At 34.4% G+C, this 24,981-nt stretch overlaps 1 protein-coding gene across 1 annotated transcript in view; it reads left to right on the plus strand.

Annotated features, from left to right (window-relative positions):
• The first annotated feature begins 1,216 nt into the window (after nucleotides 1-1,216).
• The window catches only part of LOC108732214, a 57,982-nt gene continuing 34,217 nt past the window's right edge, over nucleotides 1,217-24,981 (plus strand). Inside the window, exons 1-3 of the mRNA XM_025980946.1 lie at nucleotides 1,217-1,271; nucleotides 4,588-4,793; nucleotides 14,687-14,822. Coding sequence (XP_025836731.1) covers nucleotides 1,217-1,271; nucleotides 4,588-4,793; nucleotides 14,687-14,822 — 397 coding nt within the window. The remainder of the gene's footprint in view (nucleotides 1,272-4,587; nucleotides 4,794-14,686; nucleotides 14,823-24,981) is intronic.

Here is a 24,981-nt window from a genome sequence, read left to right on the forward strand (position 1 = left end):
TATAGTGACCCAAATGATTAATAATAACATTTTCGCTCATTTTTCTGACCCTTCTTATGTATACTGATATTACAATTCATCGTTCTTTTTCTTTTTCTGTTAATAAATATATACAATTTGTAGTTTTTCTCTATTTAACTAAATAACTAACCAAAATAGAATGTTGTTTATTTTCTAGGACTACGCTTTGTATCACGCCCACTTAGTATGACGTGTTTGTCAGTTTCCTTCGATGTCATTATAAGCGGATTCTACTGTATCTATATACTATAGACGTCTCAGTTTCGTTTTCGGTTACAGTATCCCTGTTAACTCACTATAGGATTTATGATTTCTTTTTGTATTTCAAGTCATAGCTGCTTTTTTGTCGTTTGAGTTTTCCTTGTTTACATCTTTTTGAGACATGTATATGCGTACTTAATAAGACTCTACTACCGACTTCTTTGTTATTTTGAAACATTTAAAGTGCCTCTTTCTACGTCCTTGTGTATAAAATGACGTTAAAGTAGAAAATCGAAATGGAAGAATCAAATACGTTTATCCAACGGTAAAAACAGACGTTTACACATATATTCCTTGAAATACAGAATTTCCAAAATATCTTTTAGAAGGAAAAAGGTGTGGATAACCGAATATTAAAATGTTGACCCTCACTGGAGAATAAAATACCAGTGAAATTAAATATGAATACGATATTGAATAGTAACATCCGTATTATGTATTTTTGATTGTGCGGGGCAGGAGTAGTAATATTTATTACTTAAATAAGAACACAAAACCTTTTACCCTAATTTAATAAAACATGTTGTTTGACTACGTAACTGAATATTGAGAGTAGCAAGACAAGTTCATCAATAGAAAGACATAGAGGATAGTTGATTAAAACTGTCAAAATGTCAATTTACAATTTACTTGTGCCGCAAGATTGAAAATTTACCTTTGTACAAGCAGAACTTAAACCAATACTTTGCGACAATTCATAATTTTTGATGAAATTCTGAAAGTAACGATGAACAGTCAAAAAAATGAACAGAACTATGAGAACCAACCCCAAACAACACCAAACAATTTGATCACCGTGTAGAAGGTATTAATGGTTCAAATTTTTTGGAATACAAAGACATTTTCTTGATTACTGATTACCCTCAGAAGGGTAAGACTATAAACGATGGGCCTATACGTCAACTTACAATATTTGAATGGCGAATATAAAAAAATGACCACGTCTATGGAATTGAAGGAGGGACTGGCCCGCGAAAATACCCAGTGCGGTAAAAATGAGGGGCGGCTAAATTGAAAGTGTCAGACGCTTGCACCGAGAAAAAATCTTATAAAAATTACAGTGTTCAGCTGCCCGACAATATGACAGCAGCCAGACAAAAAAATATTTTTTATGTTTTTCTTAAATTACTATTTTAGATGTAAATTCTTAATTTCCTAAAATCTTTACCGGCTAAATTGCTAGATCGGGCTTCAATTATTGTCGTGATGACCAGACTATGTATTAGGCTTTCACGGCCAGTCAAAGTAAATGTAGAAAAATTTTCCGAGCTTGAAAACCTAGGTCAATTGAAATTACCTACTTCCTGACATTTCATTCACAACTGAGGTGACCAGTCGAAATTGTCTTTCGTGTCTCTCGACAATGACTTCCTCAATGTCTCAACGAGGAAAAGTAATTGAGTCGCATACAATAATGGACATCGTCCCATTGGAGCAAAGTCAGGAAAAATGTATAAACTTTGTAGAGATGTTGAAATATAAAAACCAAAAGATTCAATGCTCATGAGATTTTAAATCAGAAAAAAATCTAGTCGGCATTTATATTGGTAAATAGTGGTTAGACTTACATATTTCTAAATTGCTTTGGGTACGTCTTGGTATTGTATCATAAAAAAACTATTTTGATATTGCTAAAGTTTTATGAACATTCCAACAATATCGTTTTTGTTTGTAAATGAAAGCACTGACTGTCTACATAGTTCCTAAAATTTGTTTCTTCCAGTTCAAATTAAATACCTTTCGGTGTAATGTCTTGGAGTATTAGATGTGGGTAAATATTTTCTAAAGAACTTCAATTTAACCGTCGACGAACAGAGTTTCAATCGTTGCGAGCAAAATTTCTTCGACTTTTTGTTCATGGTAAGAGAGCCGAGTTAGCACATGGAAGTAATTAACAGTTGCAGTCAATACAAAACGCAATAAGGTCAGAAAAGAACGCCGAAAAGTCGAAAGCTACGAATGGAAGCATTAAAGGATAGAATTGTGTTCAGTTTAGTTCTTTTCCTTTTTAACCTTATTGTTTCTACTTCTTTTTTTCCCAACGAAGGCGCTGATAATCTAGCTTAATTGAAAGAAGATAAAGGCGATTATTTTAAGTCCATTCCGTGGATTAACATCGGCGGAAGTCTTAGTGCACGAAACAAGATATTTTAATACGTTTTCTACCTAAAGGGAACTTGTAATTTTAGTAGGGTTTTACGTAAGGATAAAATGGTAATTGTACACTGGATTTAACTGAAAGCTCAGGCAAAAAACCTTTTATGCTTTCTTCCTTGTAATTCTAAAAGAAAAAAAAGAGAATGAATAGAATTACACCAACGTAAAGTACTTTCACTTGCGATAAAAAAAATCAATTCTTCAATTCAATTCAATTAATTACCTCTTTCTGTAAATATCTACTTAAGTGATTTTGATATATATCTATTTGATTTCTACTAAACATTAAACTGAAACTAACTTTCCATCCTCTATATATTACCCCAAATTAATGGTGACATTTTTGAGTCTTCTACACATACAGACACAATGTACCCTTCATTTGATACCGCTTATCTTATACACCTCTTACAGGTTAGGTTATGGTTAGTTAAGGTTGCCCACAGTGCCGGACTAAGTTCGTCGAAGAGGCAAAACGAAATAAGGCCACCCCTTTTTGCTCAGAAATTGGTGTATCTATTTGTAGCAGCGTACGTAAATTCCGTCCTACGTCAATATTTCAATGTAAATTCTATTCGCTTCATCCATGTCCGCAACTAGTTGCCCTGTTTTGAAATTTAGTCGAGGATTCCGAATACGAAATTTGCTCAGTAAGTCGGTTGGAGATGTGGTTTTCTGTATTTGATTGGTGAGATCATCTACAAATTTTGTAAACATAAGTTGGGGTCAATTCATCTTCAAAAATGCATCGCTACATAAGAAAAATGCAGTCTTATATGTGCATTAGAAAGTTGTTATAAATGAATTTTGTAACTCGCTCGTCGCCGACTCTATATTCGTATTCAGCGACTCTCAAAACTCCCAAGTAAATTATTTTAATTGATTTTTTTAATGAATTTAAAACAACTCCTGGAGACGAGTGTATGACGGTTGGGTTGCCAGGTACTTCGGAGGCCGTCATCGACTGCGTTTTCGTGTTCAGAGATCTTCAAAACCCCTCCGAGTAAAAATTATTCTTTTCAATTTCACTCTACCGCATTACGACCAAACTAGCTCCATAAATTTCTCTAAAATATAACCGGAAAAGGTCCGTTTGCAGGACTAAACCGCCGATTGTGTACGAATAGAGTACTGAAACACTACCGCATTTAGTACGAAAAGAACACGGATACAGCACCGATTGCTTTGTAGAAAGCTGCTGAAATACCACCGAAAGAGAGACGCATTTATACTAAAAAGGCACCGAAACAGCACTAAAGTGACACTAAAATGTCAATGTATATATATATATTCATACTGTAATTAATAAATTCTCATTAACATTACATTGGTTTTAGTAAAAAGTTAATTTTATTTTTATTTTTAAAATAAATAAAATGTTAAATATCTCATTGATAAATTATTATTAATTAATCAATAGTTTCATTATATATACGTTACGTTTTGGAACTATTTTAGATGATTTTGAATGTGATGCTGTTATGGTGCTATTATAGTATAGTTTTTTGGCGAGGCGCTGTTTGAGAGCTCTTTCGGATCTTTATTAATGTGGTGCTAGTTTGGAGCTGTTTTAGAATATCAAAGGGTAGTATTTTGGGTGTAATTTTAGAATTTAAATTTTCGTCTAATTTGTAGGAACTATTTCGATGGTAATTTTGGTCATTTCAGATATTTGGAGGCGATTCGGTGGTGTTATAATTCTTTTTATTTTTACTCGGGCCCTGAATAACAAAATTAGAGTTATTTCTATCATTATTGACTTTTTTATAATAACTTTGCAATGCACTTACAAGACTGTATTTTTTTATATGCACCGATACATTTTTGAAGATGAATTGATCAATTTATTATGTTCACAAAGTCTGTAGACGGTCTCACAAATCGAACACAAAAAACCACATCTCGTTTGGACTTACTGCACAAAAATTCGAAGGTTTGACCTATTCTTGAGCTTTATTTCCTCTCTACTACAACTAGTCTAAGATTTATTTTCTAAAACAAAGAAAAGTAGTAGCGAAAATGAGAAACAAAGAAAAATCTAATTTATATATTTTCTATACAGTTGGTTACGTTAATGTTAGCTTTGGGTTATCTGCTCCCACTTTTCCTTTCTTTCCGATAGTAATAATTTTTTATTTTTTTTTTCAGGTGCCATTAGCATAAGATTGTTGGAACTTAAGATACCAATGTACGCAGTAAAGAATCAAAACGTCAGACTGGAATGTCATTACGACCTTGAGGGAGAAACCCTATATTCAGTCAAGTGGTATAAAGATGGAAACGAATTTTATCGATTCGTCCCCAGAGATATGCCCCCTGCACAAGTATTTCCATTACCTGGAGTAGCGGTTGACGTAAGTTATCTATACAACACTCAAACCATAGCCATAAATTGGATATCAAACTAAAGCAATCAATGCTTCCAGAAATAGGCGATAATTCTTTAGGTACACAAATTCGTTTTTCTATTTGTTCAATGTTAACACTAAATTTCCACGCGTAGCGTTTTATACTTGGAGAAGGTTTATTATTTGGAGAAATGTCATAAGAAAAGCAAATTCGGAAATTTGTTCTAGCCCGCCGGAATAGTACTCTACTCTAATTCAGTTTGTGTTTATTTAAACACTAATGTTTAATATAAAGATAGGGACGAAAAATAGAAGAAGTGGCCGAATTTAGGTATCTACGAAGTCAGATAAGTCAGGACGGAAGGAGTAGTAGGGATATAAAAAGAAGTAACTTCTATGTTCGCGAACGTTTAGTTTACAAATTCGAAAAAGGTTGTTAAAGGTGTATGATTGGAGCTCGACGCTATACGGGTGCGAAACATAGACAGTGGGCGTGACGCAAAGAAAAGGTTAGAAGCATTCGAAATGTGGTTACAGGCGAATGATAAGGATACTGTGGATAGAGAAGGTTAGAAATGAAGAGGTGTTAGAAAGAATAGGAGAACAAAGGACTCTATGGAAGGCAACAAGAAATAGGCGAGATAGTTTAGTAGGATACCTTTTCAGGCACGAAGGTCTATTCATAGAAATATTAGAGACAGAAACAGGAGTTAGGAGGGGTAGAGGTAGACCTAGATTAGATTACTGTTTGCAAATAGTTAAGGATGTGAGTTGTTCTAGTTTTAGGGAAATGCGAAGATAAGCTCAAGATAGGAGAGAGTGGAAGTGCGTGTCCAACCAGTCTTAGGACTGACGACCTTTTGATGATGAATGTTTACGTACTGTCAAGAAGGATTTAAATGCTGATCACTAAAATACAAGATCCAATCATTAAAAATTGAATTATAACAATAAGTGGCTTCCAAAAGTAAAAGAGAAACTGTTATTATTAATGATCATAAAATATAAATAGTTTTGAGTTTTACTTGAATTTGAGAATAGAATAGCGTTATCACAGTGTGACTAGGTAGGTACTTATTTCTTACTAAATTGGAATTGTTTTAAATACTACAGTTTAACTAATTTCATAGTGTTTCCAGAGGTCCTGTATTTCGAGGTATGTCCCTAAAGTATGTACTTTAGAATTAATTAATCTAACAACAAAACTTAGTTTATGACGCTCATAAACATTTCGGACATTTATTAGATAATAATAACTAAATTACACACACATTCCGGTCGCAGTTCAAAATATGATTCGTGTACATTTTTGAAATTGAAACTTTTGACAGTGGTCAATCATGAAAAGTTTCATGGTGTTGTTCTAGAACACACTAATAAAAAGATCAAACACTAACGCCAAAGTGCCATCCGAAATGTCCGATATATTTTTCCTTAAAGGTTTGATAATGGGTTATTATACCAGCGTACCTCGTGGGGATAGTAAGAAAACATGCAGAAATTCACTGTGTTATCAAACAAGTCAAGCGGGAATGTTTCGTGTATCACAAGCCAATAGTAGTAAGGGACTAGTAAAGAGCAAAAATTGGTCTTGGTTTTAGACTCTTATACTAGCAAGACTAAGACCAAGACCGAACGAAGAAGAAGACTAGCACTAAAACCAAAACCGAACGAATAAGACCATGAACAAATACCCATGATTAAACGAAAAATTATTACTTCCGGTGAATTTATGAGTTAAGCAATTTGCAACTTTAACATATTCTTTTCTAGGAAAAAAACGTTTTTAGTAGGTGTTTGAAATTTTCAGTTTGCTTTCATCATCATAAGGTCGTCAGTCCTAAGACTGGTTGGACACGCACCTCCACTCTTTCCTATCCTGAGCTAATCTTCGTATTTCCCTAAAACTAGAACAACCCTCATCCTTAACTATTTGCGAACGGTAATCTAATCTAAGTCTACCCCTCCTAACTCCCGTTTCTGCCTCTAATATGTCTCTGACTAGACCTTCATGCCTGAGGTGTCCTGCTAACTTATCTTGCCTATTTCTTATTGACTTCCATAGAGGACTCTGTTCTCCTATTTTTTCTAATATCTCTTCATTTCTAACCTTCTCTATCCATGGTATCCTCATCATTTTGAACGCTTCTAACTTCTTCTTTTCCGCCGCGCCTATTGTCTATGTTTCACACTCGTACAGGGCCGCGCCCAAAACATACACCTTTAACAATCTTTTTCGAATTTCTTAATTAGCAGTTCGCGAACATAGAAGCGGAAGAAGGCGACACGACCCTTCGCTATCCTCTGCTTTATATCCATACTACTGTTTTTGTCCTGACTTATCTGACTTCCTAGATACCTGAAATCGGCTACTTCTTCTCCTATTTTCGATTTGCTCTTTCCCTATTTTTTCTTCCCTTACATACCAATATTTTTGTTTGACTTTTATTTATTTTCATACAGTGCTGTTTTGTCAGTACTGTATTCATTTTATTTAAAGCTATCTCTAACTCCTTCTTGCTAGGAGTTTACTTTACTACATTTTAATACTAAATAGAAAAAATTGTCGTATGCGTTTCAGATATTTAGTGTCTTCCAAAAAACATATTAAAAAACAAAATTATTAGTGTAATATCGCATATTTCGTTTCCCATTCATTTTTCTAATTTTATTTAATACATGAAAGGAATGAATGTGGTGTTAAACCGAATACTTATTTCAGATATTTATGTGCGCTATTAATGACAGTTAATTATGTTTTAAGTACGGATCTGTAGTGCAATTTTCATCTGCAGCTGATCCTTTTTGAACGAGAACTTATTGGAATTCCTCTTAAAACGGTTAACGGTGGGCAATTCGCACTGCACCAGAAAGCATTCGCCCTCGCGCCGCGACGCTTCAATACGTGGCAGAGTACGTGATAATAGTATGTAGTAGTAGGTAGTCGGTAGAAGTAGTAGCTGATGGTATGTCGGCGACGGAGGCGGTAAGGTGGTAGGAATGACGGAGGCGGCTGCGATGGGGAGAGTGCGCCTCTCCAAGTAATTGAAATCGTTCCGACGACGAGGTATTCTTTCCGTAAGAGCCCGGGCGATGTGTTTACACAAAAAATGAAATCGCAAATCTCTTAAGCGTACCCCTCGCGCCTCGAAGAAGGCATTACGATAACAAAAGTTGTTAGGGAAGAGAAATACGACCTTAATATCTCGGCTCCGGTTGGTCCTGGTGTAACAATGCATCATATTCATAACATGCGGGCGCCGTAAGCACATTACAAGCCCTTTAATGGCCAACTTCTATTGATATTGCCGACGGTGAGTGTTCTACTACGTCTCTTCTATGTGCACAAGGAGTAAGAGAAAAAGGAACGAAGGACGACCGGGTATAAGGGAGGAAATTAGAGCGGAACGCGGTCTTGGAAACTAAAGGCTACCAAACTTGTCAACCATATATAGGCTGAATGCTAACCTCCCTGTCTGCATTCGCTTTACGAAATATTTTTTTTGGCACCACACCAGCATTTATTACGATAATAATTAGTTCTTATTATGAAATTGGAAGTTGTAAGCTATTAAAGGTGATGGGGCCTATTCTATATCCAGTTGTCTTTTGTCATTGACAAATTATCTTGAATCTTTGCATTGAATGTATAGTGCAATTTATAAGATATCGGTTATAATGACAACGCTGATATAACGTCAGTTTTTATTTTTTAGATCCTCTAATTTACCATACAAACTAACGCTAAAAAGCTCGGGATAATGACTACAGGAAGCTCGAATATAACGTCATATTTTTATTACTGCAATAGATTAGATACATTCGTGCGACGGCACTTCGGTCGGCAAAGTTGCCAACCCTTAATTGCCTTTTTTGACATTAATTGCAATTACCATACGGTCAGCAGAACCACAATTATTGCAGCATGTGTTTCCGAAATTGTTAATAACGACGATTGGTTACTAGGTACGTCAAAATTCGCCGGTCCCAAGCCCTACTGTATGCGTATAGATTTTAAGGAGTGAATTATAAAAAAACAAATAATGCGAGAAGGATTTTAAAGATATGACGAAGAAAAGGAAAATTATTAAAAGTAATAATAGTGTTATGTCTTGGGCAAGTGGATGAATGGAGAAAAATGATAATGAGTTGATAAGGAGGTAAAGGGGGATTTAAGAAATTTCCATCGAAGCATTGTTATGAGGAACAGGTTTAAGGAGACTTATAATATAATAGTCATGTTTGGAATGGGAAATTAATTTAATAAGAGGTGTAAGTATTGAATGAAAAAGAACGAAGAGAAATCCAATTTGTGGAAAAATGAGGAATCTGATGCATGTACTGGAAGAGGGTATTGAAAATAATATAATGCAAGAAAATGAAGAGATGATAAACTGGAACATAACGAGATTATTCTGGGATATTATGTTGAAGAAGAAAAATAAATAATTAGATTTAGGTATTTATTGAACTGTCGCTGGGATAGGATAATCTTACTTGTTTCATCATTTTAAGAATTAATTTTGTAAGTCGAATTAAATTTAAGTAATAATAAATAATATGATGATGNCAAACATTGGTCGAAAATTCCATGCACTTTATCTTGAGGCGGAAAAATTTAATTTACCGGAAATTCCTTTTTGTTCGAAAATGTTCCATCGCAAATAACTTCTATAGGTAGGGCGACTGACATTATTAAAATAGATTACTGTTCTGATTCGTAAAAGAAGGGTTTGTAAAAAATAATATTCCAAAAAAATTATATAATATCTACTTAACATTCGTGATTTATCAATTTTATTAATTGTAATCTATGATTTTGATTGATCGTGGTCCATGTTTTCGTTATAAGGATGGCAATGATCTTGTGCAAAGAAGTTTTTACCTAATAATGGCTTACTGATATTGCATCGTATGATATTGTAGCGAGCACAAGCGTGTTGTGTGCGATCGGGCATACGTGTGTGTGAGTCGTACCTGCGTTCTGGGAAAGCAGGTAAATAGTTCAAAGAAAAAGAAACTTTTCCGGACGGTTCGAGAAGGTTCCCGAAAGGAAGCAAAAGAGTATTTAAAGGAAGAGACTATCGCCGAAGAGAAATAAATTGACCGTTGCAGAAGTGAGTCGAGAAATAAATTGACAGTGATAGCAGTGAAATAAATAGCGCAGTGGATAGTGATATATTAATAATTAGTGTAAATAAATAGTTTTGTTGTTATCAGTCTTAGAAGTAAATTTTGTTAAACCCACGAACATTACAATATGATAACGTTATGAAAAATATTTAACGTTGCTACGATATTATTGCATAGGAACGGATATGTACAAGTAATGTAGGGTATATTTTCATATACCTAACTGAGTGTAATGCATATATGTATATAAGCATGTATGTGAATATATTATATTAAATCTCCACAAAGGTTTGAGTCATTTTATCACTTAACACTCTTCAGTTAGGTATATACGTATGCAAATCGTTCACCTTACCCCATGCTCTGAAAATTTGTAGTAATATTTTCTACGTTAGATATTACATACCAGACAAAGGTAAAGCAATCTTGGCCGCTTTTTTTATTAAAAGTCATTATACGTGTAAGTTGAGCCGTATCATCCCTGGCCGCTGCTTATAAACTTAGTTCGGGAGGGTTGATGCTCCCAGGCTCATTTCCTTAGATATGGGAGAAGAAAAGAGTTAACAGAATTTATTGTTCGTCCCGTCAGGCTTTCAACTTTTTAAATTGCTCTGCTTTCCTTCAGCCACTTTACTTCTTTTTCTTCTTTCAAGTTTCTCTTGTTTTATTCATGATTTTGCTGTTCTTCACTTTCAATGATATTGTCAATGGCTCTCCAGACAATTTTTAATTAACCCCTTTTGTACCGCACGCTTAAATAAACATAGTCTCCTTTACATTTAAAGACTGCAACGGTTATATTGGGAGCCGCAAGACAACCCAGTACCCTGTAAAGATCGAGGGGATCTTCAAGTTCGAAACCGGTGAAAAATCAAAATATTCAAATATTTAGGAAGTAATTGAACACATTTTTAAATTGTAGCCTTACGTATAGAGTAGGTGTTAACTCCAGCGAGTTTGTATCAATACGTAACACCAGTGGCGTAGCTAGGTAACCAAGGGCCCTGGGGCAAATCAAAAAATGGGACCCCACTGCTATCTAAACTGGTTAGGTTTTATCAAGAACGATCTCCTCGCGCGCGAGCTTAAATTTTTTCATTATATTTCGCGTTATACAATGAGCAGCTGAAACCTATAGATTTGACATGATTTATTGACGAACATCAATATGAGTGGTACTAAAATCACATAAAATTGAACCACTATATTGACCAATACTAAAAAGTTTATTGACATTAGCTTATTTACTCCTGATTCAGCATTAATTCGCAAAAAAAATCTTGACTCGAATTTACAATAAAACAAACATCGATGAATAATAAAACGCACATGTCGCTATCCGTCAAATTGACAACATTGCCAACCCACAAAAAGAATTTATTGACATGAGTGTCAAGAACCTGGAGAAGTTGGCGATCCCATGAACTCAAGATGGCTTACCAGTGTCGGAATGCAAATAATTCTATTGGGAAGGGGATTTGTTTCGAACATCCGATCAGTGATGGAGACTGGCATCACGGGAGACCTGAGGGCTCCAAATGAGAAAGCTTCCTACCTGCTCGGTTGTCTGAGGTTGAATAATAATTAGTGACAGTGGATACACCCTATGTGCTGGGCGAGAGAAGTGGGCAAGAAGACGAGTAAGCGGCGTATATCTGCTCGGGTACCAAGTCAACCAAACCCAGTAGGAATTAGAGATAGATTTCGCTCACACCAGAGGACTCTAGGGGTTTTTGTCTACTTCTTAAGAGAAACTGGTACAAGTGGCTTCGGCCGTATGCGCTGATTGAGCTTATCTTAATCTCGGGCCCATAAGGCCGTGTTAGGTGAACATCAAGATATGACGAAAGGGCACATGTAATACCTGCGACCTATGCAAACACTACCTCCTAGTTGCTATTAAGTAGGCATAATACCTACGCACTTTATACGTATATAGATTGACTTTGAGGTTAAAAACTTGTTTCACTGGATAATTCTAATATCATCTTATACAGTACCTACTAGACATCCTTACATGTTTTTCAATAATATGATGATTCAATTAATTAGTACGCAGCATGATCGAAACGACAGGATTTTATAAAGTGTAGTTAATTTTAATTTCAATTTCCTTTTAAAGTTTAATTTTTTATTATTTAATTAGTTTTTTAAGCATCGAGCCGAACAAACATTGGTCGAAAATTCCATGCACTTTATCTTGAGGCGGAAAAATTTAATTTACCGGAAATTCCTTTTTGTTCGAAAATGTTCCATCGCAAATAACTTCTATAGGTTCGGGTTCCTTCCTTGAAATCATCCCTTACGCCTCCTCCGTCCTCTGCCTGCCTACAACACACTTTTTCTTTGAAACGGCGACGGCATCGCAAGCAAAATACGTTCGATGGGAGAAGGTAGTTAATTATCGAAGTTAGTGCCACGGCACATTTACCTTCGAAGAGAAATTGCTTGTTCTTGTTTACTTGATTATGGAGATAAGGGATCGCGGTGCGATGGGGAAATACGCGGGGGAAACAATAGCAAATTCTTGATTGTGCTCGCTCACATTCATTGGTTGGCAATACGCGATTAGAATCGACGTGTCAACTGAAAATTAAATGAGAAGAACGAAGCAATGTTGTAGGAGTCTGAACCAAAGTGTCTCTCAAGTTGAAATTATTTGTGTGTACGTAAATAAGCATGTTTTCTCTGAAGGATGATTCTCTTCTCTAGCAAACGTATTAACCAATTATTTCGAATTCTATTTCCCATACATACAATCAAAAATAAATACAAGTTTATCAAAATTAGAAAAAACAAGAGAGTACTATTTGTTTCAAGAAGTTGGAGATATTCCCCTTCCCTTTATTAGGATTCGCCGTAGCATAATTCCAAATTCAATCATATTTGTCTGCGGAGCCACCGATCACTAGATAAAAGTGTACAGTACCATTTGCAAAATTATTTAAACTGCCTCGTTAAAATGTATGAATATGCTTTATTTAAAAGCATATTTTGCCAAAAATAATAACAAGAGAATTAACTTAACCTTCTACACACCTATAAAACTTTTGCTTTGTGTTTTATTGTTAATTTATATTTTTGTTTTAAGAAATTGCTAAACATTTTCGTCTAGTACTGTACAGTTTAGCCGATCTCCTAAGACCGCCCTTCGACAGCTCTGCTCGTTCAAGCTTGCTCCAACTATTTCTGTCTTGCTCACGCCTAGTACCTTTCTATCTTCGCGCAGATTTCTTCACGGTCACAATTCTAACAAATTGAAATAGACTGTATATCTATTGCTTACATATTTACTGATCCCACACTAAACGTTTAAATTATATATCTATCTATATCTATAAAATTTGAAAAACAATAAAGTTATAATTATATAAGTAAATCAAAAGGAGAGAAAATAAACAGGTACGTGTTATTTTTCCGACCTCAACATATTCACTTCGGTCAATTTGGTCATTTACAGGTGACTACACTAAAATTTAAAGCTAAATCATACTATTTATACCACTAGGCAGTTTAATTTGATTATTGATTAAATTAAATTTATTAAGTAGAACTTCTTTCATTTAAAAATTTTCCAGATTTTCAATTATAGGTTAAAAATTCGAAAAAGATTCTTAAGGATGTATGTCTAAAGCATGACTTTGTACGGGTATGAGAATGTTATAAGTGTTTGAAATGTAGATAAAGCGAATGATGACGATACCGGGGTGGAAAAGATTAGGAATGAGAAGGAGGTGGGAGAATTGAAGGTGCTATGGAAATCAATAAGAAATAGATGAGATAGCTTGGTTGGACGCCTTCTCACATGTAAAGGGCTAGCTAGAGACATATTATTAGAAGCAGAAATAAGAGTTAAGAAGGGCAGGGGTAAACCTAGAATACTGATCGCAAATAGTTAAAGATGTGCGCAGGATAGCAAAAGTGGAGGTGCGTGTCCCACCAGTCCTAGTACTGTCAACGTTATGACGATTGCAAAATTTTTAATTATTATTAATATCTAAAAAGAGTCCTAGTTAAATACAGTGGTCAGTTATTCCCCTAGAATTACCTTTTTGTTTTTAATGGCTGAAGAATGTCCAAAAATACGATATGAAATAGCCCTATCCGAGTGTTCAATTACATATTACTACAAATGATTCATAAATTAAACATTTTTAAGAGACTGACGAACATTTTCTGCATGAATATTATTCTGAAGAAGGAATTTATGCACAAAATAATTAAAAAATTATTGTTATTGACACTGAGAACTTCTATTAAATATTCAGTAAGGTAGAAACATGGTTTTTTAATTTTTAATTTAATTTTTTGTCAATAATATGAGCAGAATAACCATTACAAAAGAAATTGATTTAATTCTGAGAAAAATCTTAGAAAGTAATGCCACTATATAAATGCAACATTAAATAATTTATTCTTAACTGAAGCCATAAACGTTTCGGCCAAAATCAGCAAAATAAAGACATTAAATTTCTCTTACATTATTTGATCAATAAGGAATGTTCATGAAACGAATAGACAAATAATTATGAAATACTTTTCAATACAGTAAAAAGAAGTGAGACCTCTTTAAACTTTTGAAGCATTTAAAAGCGTTTTCTTTTTCTTTAAAGGATTTTCATCTCTACATATTTCCTTGTTGATGTATAACAGTCTTAGCAAGCGAGCAAGTAGGTAGCCAATTATCTTTTCGTATAAGAGACCTTGGCCGTAATAACGGTAAAACAAATATTGACCTCTTTTTGAGCTAAAAATTATTGTTGCAGATGCACAATTCTTCAGAGAGTCAAGTCGTCTTGTCCTCCGTACAACTATCAACAAGTGGATTGTATAGATGCGAGGTTTCAGGGGAAGCTCCTTACTTTCAGACAGTGACAGAAAATAATCGGATGACAGTTGTAGGTAAGTACTTCCCATTTCCGCAAATCCGAGCATTTTAATGCCGTACTCAATCCCAAGACCATAAACCTTCAGCATTTAGCATAACATAAAACGCGTTATAATTTTTAAAAGCAGAAAGGATATACATAGATAAGTATATCTATTACCAAAATATACTTTGTTACACTTCGTTTACTTTCTGTAGCGATGTGACCTTCAGTTTGACCGGCGCAAGGTAAAAAAGAACAGCACTAGGCCAGAAAAGGAAGGAGACAACTCTCGGCCAAACTCTAAATCGGTTAGGAGCGTACAATCCGTACAGTACTGCACGGAAAAATTAACCATTTTATACACTACAATTGCATTGCTCAAATGTGCTGTTATTGGTACCATTTGCTACTGAAAATATCAACGAGATGTTTATTTATATTTGAAGACATATTAAAGGCTTTAACGCTTGTTTTCGACTCGCACTACTATCATGATTGAACAAAACTTTTGGCAGATACTGTATGAAAAAGTATGTTTAATGAACAAGAGTCGAGACTATAATGAGCTTTTTTTCTCTCTAGCTACGATTTTGCCAGCGCGCATAGGGTCACATCGCTACAGAAAGTTAACGAAGTATAATTTCGAACTTATAAAATTAATATTGAAGAAAAGAAAGTCGTTTTAGTTACGCTATTTATAACTCAAAAACGGCTGAACCGATTTGGCTGAAAATTGGTGGGGAGATACCATAGAACCAGGAGACGAACATAGGATACTTTTTTCTATCCCGTTCCGTGTAACTTGACATAAAACGTCAAAACATCAGTCTAGCCGTTCATTTGTTAAAATATGTATAACAAAAATTAAATCTCTGTTGGGGGGGAGGAGTGGTGAAGAGGAGTTGCAATGTTTAAATGGAACATATATTATTAGTGGTCAGATTTACTTGAAATTTGGTCTTAGTGGTCTCTCATTTAACTTCTGAGAGACTAATCTCGACATTTTAAAAAATACAACCTCCAAAGCGTTGGGGAAAGGTGTTGCAATTTTTGTTTGGGACATACCTTATTTGTGGTTAAATTTACTTGAAACATGGTATACATGCTGTTTGATATTACTAATCAAATGAAAAGGGGTTGCAACGTTTCCATGGGGTATATTTTATTTGTACTCGGATTTACTCGAAGGTTGGTCATTGTTGAAATTAAGTAGATACGTGTTTTGGCAATTTTTAAAAATCAACCCTTAAGGATGAAATGTTGTTGCTACGTTTGTATTTGAAGTCTAAGATGGCGACATTATATAAAATTAAAACGTTGCAAGGGTGAATTGAGAGTTGAAAGGTTTTATGGAGAAACAATATTAATTTCTGCGAGCGAAGCCGCGGGGAAAAGCTAGTAAATTAATGAAAAACAATATATTTATCTAAGGGATGCGTAGTTAAAGAGTCAACAATGAGTCAACCACTGTGGAAGAGATAAGAGACTTGACATAATTTTAATTTTTTTTTTAGAAGACATGTGTATGCACATTGATCATTAACAATTAAAAGTATTCTTTTTGAGTGGACCTATACATAGGTTATTTATTTTGACAAGTATTATCCGAAAGCAAATAGCCTCGAAAATAAAAGACAAAAATAATAATCAATATGCTGATTGTCTTCTCCTCCGTTGTATTCAGTAAAACAAAAAACGCGTTGATATTTCAATGTAGATAAATTCAATTGAGAATAACAATTGTTAAATGTATCTACAATAACCCTTTTGTTTTGAAATTAAAATAACGTTGATCGCACATTTAGTTGGGCCTGTCATTCACAATTTAGATAACACGACAGTTCCATTTTCCCTTTATTCATAAATTTTCCCTTTCAAACGTTTCTCTTTTGCATTTTATTAAAACAGAAAAATCGTTAGTGTTTTTCAAATATGCCACTGCATTCGAACGACGGATCTCAAGCCTACATTTGATGTTTAAATACTCGAATTTTTGCCTGTTATATGTAAAAAAAGGTTTCCAAATAAGCGCTGGTAACATCCCCGTGTTGCGCTGCGTTTATGAAATGTATTAGTAAACAGTAGCAACGGCGGACGGGAAAGTACAGATGTTAGCCAAATGACAAAAAAACCACTGCGGACGCCTCAATGCTACAGCCAAAGGTGGAGAGTGCTCGCACGGTTTCGTTTATGCTTTGTCATTAACTTAATATTCATGTTGATGATATCGTCATAGCGGCCACACCAGTGGCTACTAAAAGTTAATTTGAAACACTGCTCCCAGATTAATTACATACTTTGTTGACTATTGCACGAACCATTGTAAGTAATTAAAATTCCTACGTACAATTAGACTTATGATACACCTGGCCATTTCAAGGTATAGATTTAAATTAAACCAAAATATAGTAAGCTTTTGATTTTTCGGGTATATACTACTTAATATTATTTAGAAAGCTATGAAACTTTTTTATTTATTAGAATTATCTATGGTGATGCTTCTTTCAGGGTAGGTTTGGTTTTCACTTAGAATAGTAATATTAAAACCTTTTCTAGTAGGAAAAAATCGTAAGAAATCATTCTATAATTTTAATAAAAGGGGAAACAACCTCACTCTGTAAAAAACAGTTTTTCGAATTTTCTCATAATATGTAAAAAATTACGGTAGCTTTCCATTTCATCGTCTCTCTGTAAGTACATTTTATCTATCTGTCCTTGTTTTTTCCTTTACTTATGACTTAACCTGCAGTTTCTGTATTTTCGACCACTATTCGCCTTTTCTTCTCTTGCCCGTTATTAATGCTTTTGGGCTGTCTTTCTCTATCTCACCACCTTTCCACCCTTAAGAAGCGCGCCTTCAGCACCAAAGACTAGAGTACGAAAGTTACAGCCGCGCGTTTCGTTTTAATCAACATTTTTTTCACTGTTATATGTTCTATTCACTGTTTGGTTTCACCTATTGTACGCTGATTGAAGGCATTGTATATATTGTACATAGCCCCTCTAAAAGATTTACAGTGTTTTTTCAACCAACAACAAAAACCTACAACCTCTAATTAGGATTCTTAGGAAATTTTTATGCGATCAACACGCCGCCGAATCGTATTAAACACATGGAATAGAACGATAAAATGGGAAATTCAACACTGTCGACTGTTACAAAATTATACATGTACTTATATAACCGTTTCAAATAATTCGCCGAACAATAAGAAGGAAACTGATAAATGCCGATACATTACTTGCTTTTTAAAGATACTAACTACCCCAAGACGAATGTATTGTGTACTTGTTTAAAATGAATAATTTATTTTACATATAATAATACGAATTCAGTTATATAAGGTTGAGTAAACAAAAATCGTTTTAGTAGGTACCTAATGACAAATCAATAAAATGTACTTCTAATGCAAGTTGATGCAATTTAAATCCATTTATTTCTTCGCATGCAGCTACTTACTGTATTTATGCTGTAAGAGGGTTTACATGCACTGATCTAAAAGATATAAGTAAAGGTAAACAATCAAGCACTTACTCGACAATCTAAAATCTTTTTTGTTTTGGACAAACAAAACACGCAATATGAATTAGTAAAAATATTTAGTCTGTGTTTTAGTAAATTTACATCATTTTTCATAATCCTTGCACAAAACATAACATCAATTATTAATCTGATTCGCACGATGCTTTCCCCATTTGGATGACTCTATAATAGAAGGAATATACGGTCTAGATACGGGGAAAAGATTACAATGATTTACGTATTGCGTTCAGTGATATGGGTTAAACTATTATCCAATTACATTTACATTTTACACAATACTGTTCTACCTTGAAATACGTAGCTTGATCATCATAAGGTCGTCAGTCCTAAGACTGGTTGGACACGCATTTCCATTCTTTCCTATCCTCAGCTAATCTTCGCATTTTTCTAAAACTAGAACATCCCTTATCCTTAACTATTTCCGAACTGTAATCTAATCTAGGTCTACCTTTACCCCTCCTAACTTCCGTTTCTGCCTCTAATATGTAACTGACTAGACCTTCATGCCTGAGAAGGTTTCCTACCAACCTATCTCGCCTATTTCTTATTGACTTTCATAGAGTTCTTTGTTCTCCTATTCTTTCTAATACCTCTTCATTTCTAACCTTCTCTATCCACGGTATCCTTATCATTCGCCTGTAACACTACATTTCGAACGCTTCTAACCTTTTCTTTTCCGCCTCGCCCACTGTCCATATTTCGCACCCGTACAGCGCCGTGCTCCAAACACACCTTTAACAACCTTTTCCGAGTTTCTAAATTAACTTCTTTTTACACAGCTTAAAGGAAATTTAAAGGATAATGACAAAGAAATTTAATCATAGCCTCATTATTTTAGATGCTATAAATAGGAAAACTTTAATGAAGTAAACGCGAGGCAAGATAGAAATGATGGACAAAGAACATTTCGCTAATCGAAATAATTCTCTTTAAAAATTGACATAATTAAAAAAAAAGAACAATTCCGTGACATATACAACCGTATCGATACGTCTCCATAAACGAGAATACATAGGTGATCCATTTGGAAAATTGGATTGCAAAAGTTAAACTTGTTGCATATCAGCTTATCTCGTGATCAGAGAGAGCAATGGCCTTTTACATGCGGGAATACAATGAAAAGGATACGTCAAGTGAGAGCTACGTGCTCTCCCCGTTTCTGCCCAGGAGACGACGGGTGCGGCAATAAAAGAAGGATGCAGACGGTGACGATAAAAACTTATTCTGTACAGAAGTGGAAAGGTGAAACTTGATAAATATTACAAATTATTAACTACGTTGGGACGTTTAAAATTGGCATAGTCCGCAATGAAACTGTCGCATTTACTTTCTTCTTATAATTTACTAATTAGAGTAGAGCGGTTGCTGACAGAACGCCTACTTTTACTCACGACAGATGTTGTAGGAAATATCGTAAACATAGAAAAGAGATGTCAGATATGCATTGCAGCGGACACTAATAAAGAAAAAGGAATAGTATAACACCAATTAATGTGTAATAGAAAAAGATGCAGACAGGCAGAATCTGAGAATGTTGCCAGCACCGAACTTTAAAGAAAATTCATCATTCTCAAGAATTTAGGAAAACAAAGACGCTTGTTTTAAGATATAATTTCAACCATGCAGTTATAATACCGACCCTGATCTTTTATGTAATCAACCTCTAACCGCTGCATCGCTTACAGTTATTCGGTTTACTTTTTCACTTTGTACTACTTATGAAATTTCCTAACTTAACAAGGGCGTGTTCAAAACGCAGTAAATACAGTCCCAAGTGGAAATAAGAAAGAAAATATGTCCATCCTCACAGATAGTTTTATGAAGATTGGAAACTTTGGCGATTGTTGTAGAAGATACAAAATAGCTCAAACCCCAACGCCAAAACACGACACTGTTCACTTCAGTCACTGAACAAGGTAACCTTGTTCCCGAAAAGTGCTTCGGACAACTACAGATCGTTTTCTGCAGAGTTTGCGAATTTTGATTGTCCGAATTATAGATACAGAATAAAATAATTCGAAGTGGTCTGTATTCTGTCGAAACTGCCAGACGCGGATCGCAATTTCGATCTTTTTGAATCGCAGGTAGCTCCGACAGAAGATAGACCAACTTTTACCTGCTGTCTAAACAGTGCGTTTTAGAAAATACTACAAATGGTGCGGTAAACGACATCTGTAGTACGATGCTACATTTTAGGATTACGTATGCTCCAACAACAATGCTCCAATATTGCTACATTTTAGGATTACGTATGCTCCAACAACAATGCTCCAATATTGTTGGAGCATACGTAATCCTAAAATGTAGCATCGAACTATAGATGGCGTTTACCGCGCCATTTGTAGTATTTTCTATAGATAAAGAATTCAATTGATGTATGCGTCATAACAGTGGAGGTAAAAAACCCTTAGGATAGAATATACTACTAAGAGCAACTTAATAAATCAAAATGGTGGTTTCACAACTCATGAAAACACAAGAAATATAGAAATAAAGCGCTTAATCCTACCCGCGTGATATCAATTTTGACAGCGTTGTAAGACCTATCTCAGTGAAATTCGCGCAGCTGCTTAAAATACAGAATTTGTGGATTTATGTCATAATAACATTAACATAATTAAATACTGGATAGATATGTATAAGCAAGCTTAACATCTGCGGGCGGTACATATTCCAGTATTAACATCTAATGGGGAGGAATTAGAAACAAATTTAAATAAAATGGAAACTACATTGATAGACGAGCATGAAATGAAAGTTTCAAATTCTAAGAAATTATGTCTATTAATTTTTTCTTCTTCGTTGATATTCATTTTCTTATTGTTTTCATTCATAATATTGTTATTTATGTACATCATTTTAATAATCAACAACAATAACAAGAAGTAGAAGAATCAGGTAACAAATACTTATATCCGTACTTATAATTTTTTAAAAAGCAAAAGCCATTCTGAAAAGAGCTGTCACCTGTGATGCACTCATGTACTTAAACATTTTCATTATTTTGCCGCCGCTTTTAATAATGTTTACCCTCTCGAAATTTCTATTTACCAATTTTTGTTTATTTAGATATTTAAGTGCGCAACGTTATGGCATCGAGGTATTTAAATGTTGCTAATTTTGTTAATTAAATTCTCAACGATGCTTTTAATTAATTAATATCATANCGCCTCATCGGCCGCGGAGTAGAGGTAGAAGGAAAGGCGCAGAGCAGCAAACGCCAATATGGCGACACGAGCTAACTGTGTAGCATTTATATTCTCACTCATTCGTGCAAGTGCATGACTATTACATTCATAGATTGTGAAACTCAATATATATATATATATTATTCAGCTTTTACATTAAATATATTCGTTTATCAGTCTAAACACTGCGTATTAAATTGGAAACGTTTATTACAGATACAGATATGTACTTATACCATCGTTTATACGGATTATGTAGGCGTCAGTCAGTGAATTCATCATACTCTCATGCCCTTTGCACAATTTTAACGTTTTCGTAGGTTTCAATAACGTTGCAGGTGTTCTTTTCATCAACATTCCACGAGGAGACAGAATACTTTTATTAAATAACTCAGACGAAAGAAAGGGCGAATAATTAAAATAACCGAATAAAGTAACGTAAAACGTAAAAACAGTTTTATTTTAAATACTTGATGATAATTCAGGGAGATAAACAGGAAATGGGCAGTAGTGCTCGTAGTAATAGTACACACTACTAGTCGATAGTAATAGTAATTTCTAACATAAAAATATCTACTATCTATTAGTCAATTAAAAATTTTTCCACTTAAAAATAATTAATTATTTGGAATAATCAATCAATACAAATTTGAATAATCGCGCAGCTCTACTATTTTTGTCAGCGTCAATCATAACTTATATAGGGTGTTAAAAAGTCATGATATTCGCCGTGTACTTCATAGAAAAGAGAGCGAAATTTTAAGAAAAACTTATTGTGCATATTGTGTTATGCATTATTATCAAGTTATAAAGCTACTGTAAGCTTTTTTAGGCTTTCACGGCCGGAGTATATCGATGCTGTGTTTTCTTCCGGACTTTTTGGCCGTGATCCGTGGAATCTTACTTTTCCAAACGTTTCGTCGTTCTTGATGATATCAGTTACGACTCAGCACCTGCCCAGTCACCACCACGGTCAAAAAGCTTGGAAGAAAACACAGCATCGATAATCCATCATCATCAGAAGGTCGCCAGTCCTAAAACTGGTTGGACACGCACCTCCACTCTTTTTTATCCTGAACTGAAGGTGTCCTACATTGAGAAAACTAAGTTTTTATGACAATGCAAAAATTACATTTTTCGATTGTAAATGACTGAATTCGCCGTAGAAATAGTAGAATTTATTAGGTAACTTGTAATAATCTCAATTTTGACATGTTTCTTAAAAAATTATTTCAAGTTCCTTAATTATTACAATTAAATTTGTAATATCATCTAAAATACCTAGTAAATTTATTTTTGCTGGGATTTTATTTTTACAAATTCGGATCCAAATTGTAATTTTTATAATTTTCGCGTACGAAGCAACGTGCTATTGGGATAAATTGTAAATATCGCTTTAATATTTGGGTAAATTTTCGTTTTTCATTTTCACTGTGTAACAACCTATTACTTATTGACTTCATCTGTTCTCCTACTCTTTCTAACCTTCTCTATCCATGATATCCTCATCATTCACCTTTAACACCGCATTTCGAACGCTTTTAACCTTTTCTTTTCGGCAGCGCCTACTGTTCATGTCTCGCACCCGTAATGGCTAAATGTGGCTAAATGTGGACGACTTCAAAAATTCACATCTTAGCTTCTATTGAACCTTTTTTAAGTTACTAGGTTATATTGAAATATCGGAAAAAAGGAAACATAGCGATATTCTTACGAAAAAAGTTATTACAACAGTGCAAGGTACTTCTCGTTGACAAAATTGCGAAGGTTAGCAAGAAGTAATATCTTATAGCACAAACTAAAGAGAAAAATCCGAAAAGCGAATTTGTAATAATATGATATTTTATTGTAATATTGTACCGGGAAGTGATTTTTGAGGAGAAACTTAAAACATACTCGGAAAAAGCGGGAAAAATCGGCTATGCTGCATTCCTTTCCCTTTCCTATTAAATAAAAGACACATTAATCTGATCGGTACGACAACGCACACTTCACTCCTCAATTGCCAGACTTATTAAATTTGTAAGATTTACTGTATGAACTATATGGATATTTAGTGTTGTTACAATTATTGGACTGTAATTTTATCAATTCGACAAATCTATAATCAAACGTAAACCTAACGAAAGAAAAACATCTACATTCGGGTAATGGTAATTCGTAGTATAGGAAAACAAATAAACTATTTAAATATCAAAAAGTTTGTCCGGTTTACACTTAGTCGGTTCTTTTTCTTATATATCTCCCAAATATACTATAAATCATATTAACTTTGTATTAGTGTAAAGCACGTCAAAGTGTATGTGTGACTGTGAGCATAGGGTTACAGGGAAGCATCGATCCGCGTACTCGCCACGAATAATAGAACCATATAAGGCAGGGTGTGTCAGTAGTGAGACGACAGTTTATAGGGAAGGATCGTTCTAGTTTTTATATGTTCCTTAAGTTTTACTATTGTAACCGTTTTATACATTTTCTGTTTTGTTTTTTTGTTTGTTTTTAAGTTATTTTTTAATAATACGCAACTGTGTTTTTAATGTGAAACTTTTATTACATCGCCTCATCGGCCGCGGAGTAGAGGTAGAAGGAAAGGCGCAGAGCAGCCAACGCCAATATGGCGACACGAGCTAACTGTGTAGCATTTATATTCTCACTCATTCGTGCAAGTGCATGACTATTACATTCATAGATTGTGAAACTCAAAGCGAAGATGAAATTATTAACAGAATAACTGAAGTTGAAAATGATTAAATAATTTAAATAAATATTGTTCTGAGTGTTTAACATGCGTCCATCATCTGAATGATTGTATTTATTATGTAATCCGTACTGTCATACGCAGATTGAAATTAAAAATTATAGTTGGATATCTTGTCTACTATTGATTTCCCCATTATCGTTCCCATTTTCTAATCATTAAGATAAGATTAAGAACGCGATTTTAATTTAAATACCCTAAATCGAATAATTTTCCGAAAATTTACAGTTAAAAGCCTACAACCTGAAAAGTTTCCTTGCATCGTGGTTTCATAAAACCACACAATTGTTTTATTCGTTTAACAAAACCTCTCACCAAAGTCTAATTCCTCGACCACCCCTTAACAAAACATTAACCACAGTGTATCGTTAATTTCATCCTTTGCGTTGCCATTACTGCAAATGTGCATCATTTATTTACAATAAAATGTTCTATATAATTCAGATGTGGGTAATTGTATTATACTGGTAATTTATTTTGAAGAGCACATTCACAAAGATTTAAAAGCGGCGTCAGTGATTTTTATCAGTTGGCGTGTGCTGTGCACATTTAACGTGTCGGGTTGCTTCTGGTTCACGTTCATGTCCTAGTGTTATGAGTTTCCTTTATTGCAAACGTAAATAGTGTAAGTATCCAGTTTTCTTCAATTACCCACCGTTATATCCCTGGACTAATGAAACCTGCAACGTTCTCTATGGCG

Source organism: Agrilus planipennis, unplaced genomic scaffold (genome assembly GCF_000699045.2).
Source record: "Agrilus planipennis isolate EAB-ADULT unplaced genomic scaffold, Apla_2.0 scaffold2, whole genome shotgun sequence".
NCBI classification, from domain to species: Eukaryota; Metazoa; Arthropoda; class Insecta; order Coleoptera; family Buprestidae; genus Agrilus; species Agrilus planipennis.